This window comes from Grampus griseus (genome assembly GCF_964374135.1).
Source record: "Grampus griseus genome assembly, chromosome: 3".
NCBI classification, from domain to species: domain Eukaryota; kingdom Metazoa; phylum Chordata; class Mammalia; order Artiodactyla; family Delphinidae; genus Grampus; species Grampus griseus.
The window spans coordinates 151,716,434-151,722,406 of NC_139019.1; the positions used below are offsets into that span (position 1 = coordinate 151,716,434).

The 5,973-nt window shown below is 44.0% G+C and overlaps 1 protein-coding gene across 1 annotated transcript; it reads right to left on the reverse strand.

Moving 5' to 3' along the window:
• Positions 1–2,587: 2,587 nt before the first annotated feature.
• LOC309820807 (UDP-N-acetylglucosamine--peptide N-acetylglucosaminyltransferase 110 kDa subunit-like) lies at positions 2,588–5,728 on the reverse strand (the record flags this gene model as incomplete). Its single annotated transcript, XM_082651814.1, has 1 exon — positions 2,588–5,728. The coding sequence occupies one exon, from the start codon at positions 5,726–5,728 to the stop codon at positions 2,588–2,590; it is 3,141 nt and encodes a 1,046-aa protein (XP_082507940.1).
• Between the last annotated feature and the right edge of the window lie 245 nt (positions 5,729–5,973).

Genomic DNA, 5,973 nt, shown 5'->3' on the forward strand with positions numbered 1-5,973 from the left:
GCTCCTTGTACAGCGCGCTGCAAGGGACTGAGCATTTTTACAGATGTAGATTTTTGAGCAAGACAGTCCTTATTAACCTGCAGCTTTTTCACTGACTTATCTATCACAGCCATTAGAAAATCACCCTCAGGATAGTTCTCTCTTTTATGTTTACAAGCCTCATCTGTTAAGTCAAAATGTTCCTCTTCATCTAAACTATTTAAATTAATTAGCTCTTTCGGTTTAGGAAGTGGCGACACAGTAGCTGATAATACAGTCTCTCCTTCTGTCAGAGGCTTATGTTTTTCTGACTTTACATTCAAATCAACACTATCATGAGAAGCAGCTAAACATATTTTTATCAGATTCCACAAACTATATGTAACAACAGGAGTATGAGTAGGCCCTCGAGACTCATAATAATTTTTTAAATCTTCTCCAACTTTCTGCCAGATTTCTATGTCAACAGAGCCGCCATCAGGAAACCAGGGAGATACACCATGGATATGCTGTAAAAATTCAGTCAACTGTGAGGTAGAAACTTTATTACCCCGAGCTTTAAGCATCGAAAGTAAAACCTGAGCAAATAATTCACACTCCTTTGAGCCCTTTGGCCCCATCTTATTTTACTTCTGACTATTGCCTTATGCCTCTATTAGTTTCACTTTTACTGGTGGCCACACATATTTTGCATAAGGGTTCTCTTACCTGCACTTTCTTTTTCTTTCAATTGCCTTCACGCTTCAGGTCCCTGTTCGAGTGCCACTTGCCGCGGACCAGCCGGAGAAAGAGGATCTCAGCGCCCAGGGTCAGAAGGGAAGGGGTAAGGAACGGAAGTAGCACCGACGGGTGGGGTCAGAAGGACCAAGACAACTGATGGTTGCAAGGCAAATTTTATTATGCTACAGTTGCAGATTATATAGACTAGAAATCGGAAGGCTGCCAGATGGTGGTTTACATTATCTACAGACTGTCTCGGCTCAAGGTTAACTTCCCTGGGAGGAAACCCATAAACCCAGAAGCATCAAAAATAACCTGCATGTGCAGGGGGGAGACAGCTTTGCTTGTCTCATTTTACATTCTTTCTGATCTCTGGGCCCTGGTGATTTATCTCCCATGGAATGGAACAAGGAGGGGAACAAGTAGGGACAGTCCCTTCGAGCAGCGGCCTCATGCCTGGCATGTCCTTACCTGCTCTCAAGGCTGACTGCTTCCCACACATATGTTGCCTTGTTTAAGCCTCAAGCCCTCGATCCTTTGTTGAAATACAATAATTTCACTCCTATGGTTTTCAATACCAAAAACTCAACCTCCAGGAGGGCTAAAGTCTAATTTGTACTCCAAACCAAGTAGCAGTGCAGTTCACTACTACTGAGGCTGGATCCATAAAGACTTCAAGACCACGTCCAGAAGACAAGTTATTATATATAATACCCTAGAAGGTCTGAAACATAATTATCATATACATAGCTGGTCCTTCAGAGCTTTTGACCTATAACATGTTTTTTGATGAAAGTTATTTAATGTACTGGAGATAACTGTGACTTACTGATCAAATATTTGAATACTTATACTTACCTGGGATTTCATTTCTGCTGAAAGAAAAAGGAAGAACAGGACTCACTAAAAAAAAAAAACAAACTTTAGAAATGAAAGTAAAAATCTTAACACACACTATCACTTTTGGAAGCAGCACAGAGGGGCAGTCAACGGTAAAACACTGGTGAAATAGGTCAAAACTCTGGGCCAAAAATCCATTGTCGTTATCATCAGTGACAGTACCACAACTGTGCCCTTCAGAATTAATAATCACTCCTAAGGATCTTCATTTGGCACCAGATGATGCGTTTAAGAGAAACGCTCTGGGAGGTTTTGAATCAGACTTGGTTTTTTGTTAGCCAAGTTACAGGAGAATTTTTAAAGTGGGGGGAGGGGAAGAAGGAAACGGACCAGGAAAAGAATTTAAGCCATCATCTATAAACCAACAAGGCACTGATAGTTCCAAACATTATGTCAGAAACTAAAATGACTGATACAGGCTCAAGTGGTTTATAAAACCTATAAAAAGACTACACCAGCAAAGTCCCCATTTATCTGTAGAGTTCAGAAACTAAAACAAGGAATATTTTAGCTTAAAACCTTATCTCAAGAGAATCATATACACTTCACATGAATAAAAATACCTGAAACCAAACATTTTTAAAAGCTCCAATACCCCAAATATAAAGAAAAATATTAATCCAGAAGACTCAATCAATCCATGATAATCACAGAACGGCTGGGCAATCTCTATCTCCCTTCCACACTAACCATCCATCCCATGGAAGACCAAGGGAGATCAGACCTTCCAGACTTACCTTCCAGACCTTCCAGACACCTGGCTGCTGCAAAATTCTATGGAGACTCCTTGTGGAACAGCAGTTTCCCATCTCTTGTGTCTCTCCCTATCATGATCATGCAGGAAGCAAGTCTGGCTGTGCTATTTCTTATCATTGTCTGTCACCCATCTGCAGCATGGTATTGTACAGATAAGGAAAAAGTAGTTCCCTTTCCCCCAGAAGGTTGAGGCTCAGGTACAGGGTAATTCTCCTGTGCACACAGTCCTTATTTAGGCCGACTCAGTGACTTCAACAGGCTTAATCATGTGATCAGGTTTGTTGCCAGCTGCGTAATGCTCCCACATCTGTAGATAGAGCCGCTCTAGGTCCACTGTGTATTGTTTGGTGTTGAACAGAGGGCTAGATGTTCTCTGCTTCCAGACTTTGCCACGAATTTTCTTCAGGTATTCTAAATCAGTTCCCAGTTTCACAGCTATGTCTTCATATTCTTGTCTATTTTGAGCAATAAGCTCAAGACAGCCTAAACAAGTGAGCTGGGAAGCTGCAACTCGGGAAGCAAGAGTCTCTCCTGGCATAGTCACCATGGGTGTCCCTGACCAAAGGACATCCATCCCTGTGGTGTGTCCATTACAGAGTGGAGTGTCCAAGCAGACATCAGCCAGCTGGCCTCTCCGAACATGTTCCTCTTTAGGAGCAACAGGTGAAAAAATGATACGGTTCTGGGGAAGGCCCATGTTTTGTGCATACTGTTGAATATTAGGTTCTCCTACTGCTGGAAAACGCAACAGCCACAGTACACTATTGGGAACACGCTTCAGAATATTTGCCCACATCTGCAAAGTAGATGGGTCAATTTTATACAACTGATTAAAGTTACAGTACACAATGGCATCTTCCGGTAACCCGTACTGAGAACGTGTGGTTACAATAATGGTACGGGGAACCTCCTCTCCAGTGGCAGCCTTAATGTTGATCTGGCTAGTTGCCAGTCCATTGCTAAGACTGAATCCATTAATTGTTATCTGAATTTGTCCTCTGTTAATCATTTCAATAACTGCCTCTGCAATAGTATTCATAGGAATGACAGGCATATTAAGAGCTGTATTACTGCTGTCTGCATTGTCTCCTCCATCAGGACATTTCATCTTGACAATCTGCACATCTGGGAGACTATCAAGAAATGCTTTGAGGTCGATGCCATTCAGCACAATCCGATTGTCATAAATGTGCCCATTGGACTGAAAATCGATGACTGCTTTCTTCTTCAGGTGAGGGAACATATTAGCATGATCACCAATAAAGAAAGTATGGGGCATATAAGCCAGTTTCTCAGAATACTGCTCAGCAACTTCAGCAGGTGAAGTTTCCTGATCTGTGATGATATAATCCATGAAAAGCACGCCACTGGTCCCAGGGTAGCCCAGCCACATTGCCTGAATAGGAGCTGGCCTGAGAGCAAAGAGTTCATTTCGAGCACCCCTGGTATAACCATTCATATTTACAAGGATGTGTATACCATCTTGATGGATGCGATCAGCTGCTTTCCCATTGCATGGAATCTGAGAAAGATCAATGAAATGATGGGCTTCTGCCATCACCTTCGCTCGGAAGTTTGTGCCATCATCTGGGCTCAGGGCATAACAGAATACCTCAAATTTATCAGGATTGTGCATGCCTGGAATAGACTGCATAAGATGAGAAGTAGGATGATTCCCAAAGTCAGAACTCACGTATCCTACACGCAGTCGACCATCACTGAGCTTCAAGTCTTTTGGATGTTCGTACGGTGGTTTGTGAAGGACACTGATCTCATCCAAGCAGAGGTTCCCATGGCTCTCAGCAATAGCCTTCCTGAAGCCATGAGAAAGAGGATAGAGCATACTATGATGAGGCTGCACAGAAGGCAACCTATTCTTCTCCAGCTGGTCAGCCACAATGCTGACCAACTTCTTCATTCGCTCATCATAGTCTGTCCAATCACAGACAATCTGCAGGCAATGAGCCAAATCACAATAAGCGTCAGGAAAATCAGGTTCAAGCTTCAGAGCAGTGCGATAAGAAGCAATTGCTTCTGGAATATTCCCTGAATGCTTGTGAATGGAAGCCAGATTGCTGTGGGCATCCGCAAGTGCAGGGTTAATCTGAATGGCACGAGTATAACACTGCAAGGCTCCCTGAACATCCTGCATCTCCTTTAGAGTGTTTCCCATGTTACAGTAGGCATCAGCAAAGGTAGGACTGATTCGAACAGCCTCCTTATAATGCATCAGAGCTTCCTGCAGTTTTCCCTGCTGCTGCAATACACTTGCTAAATTTGAATGGGCAACAGCAAACTCTGGGAAGACTTCTAATGCTTTACAATACAAGCGAACTGCCTCTTCAATGTTCCCCTGGTCTCCTTTGATATTGGCTAGGTTATTCAGAGAGTCTGCATGGGTGGGACACAGCCGCAGAGCTGTATTATAACAATCTTCTGCTTCGGCAACACTGCCCTTCTCTTCCAGAGCGTTGGCTAGGTAGCAGTAAGCATCAGGGAAATGTGGTTGCAATTCAATAGCTCGCCTGTAGGTGTCTATTGCCAGATCTATCAGGCCTTGCTCATAGTATACACAAGCCAGGTTGGCATGTACCACAGCATGATTTGGGCTCAAGCTTAGGGCACAAAGGTAAGCTGCCACAGCTCTGTCAAAAATCCGTGCCTCTTGCAAGACATTTCCTAAATTGATATAAGCATCCAGAAAACTGGGGTCAAGGGTGACAGCCTTTTCAAAGTGATGAATTGCAAGCCAAATCTCCCCTTGTGCATTGAAAACACAGCCAAGATTACTCCAAGCTACTGCAAAGTTCGGTTGCGTCTCCATTGCTTTCAAATAACATGCCTTGGCTCCTTCCAAGCGACCCAGGGCTTTGAGCAGGTTCCCCAGGTCACTGCGAACACAGTACAAATCAGGATTGCACTGAAGAGCAGAGACGTAAGCTTGTACTGCCCCTTCCATGTCGCCTGCTGCTACCAAAGCGGCTGCCAGGTTAATATAACCATCGATGAAATCTGGCTTGAGATGCAATGCATGCCGGTAATGCTCAATTGCTTCCTGCAACTGCCCTCTTTCCTTGTACACATTCCCCAAATTTGAATAGGCTTCTGCCAGAAGAGGGTTCTGTTTAATTGCCAGAGTACTAAAGTGGGCAGATCTGTCCAGTCTTCGACACTGGAAGTGTAGAGATGAAAGTAATAAAAGTACTCCAGTATTGTCTGGCTCTTGTCTCCACAGCTGCATGCAGTGCTTCTCAGCTGCCTCAAAATCTCCTGCCTGATATTCTCGATGTGCCAACTCAGCTAACCCTTGGAAGGAAAGCATACGTTTCATTGGTTCTGTGCTGTCGGCCACGTTGCCCACAGAAGACGCCATCTGGAGCTTCTGGAGAGAGTGAGAAAAGGGGGTAATTGAGTCCCGCTGCCGCCACTACTGGCAAGAATGTTTCTAGAGGTAGCAAATATGAGGGCAGCAGCCGTACCACTGCTTTGGCAGGCTTAAGTGGCGGCGACACTTACAGGCACCGAAACTTAGGAACTCTGGTTGGTCGTCTAACTGTCACGCTCTTGAAATCTTAATTCTTAACCCTGCCCTCTTCCACCATTTTTCTCCTAATCAGG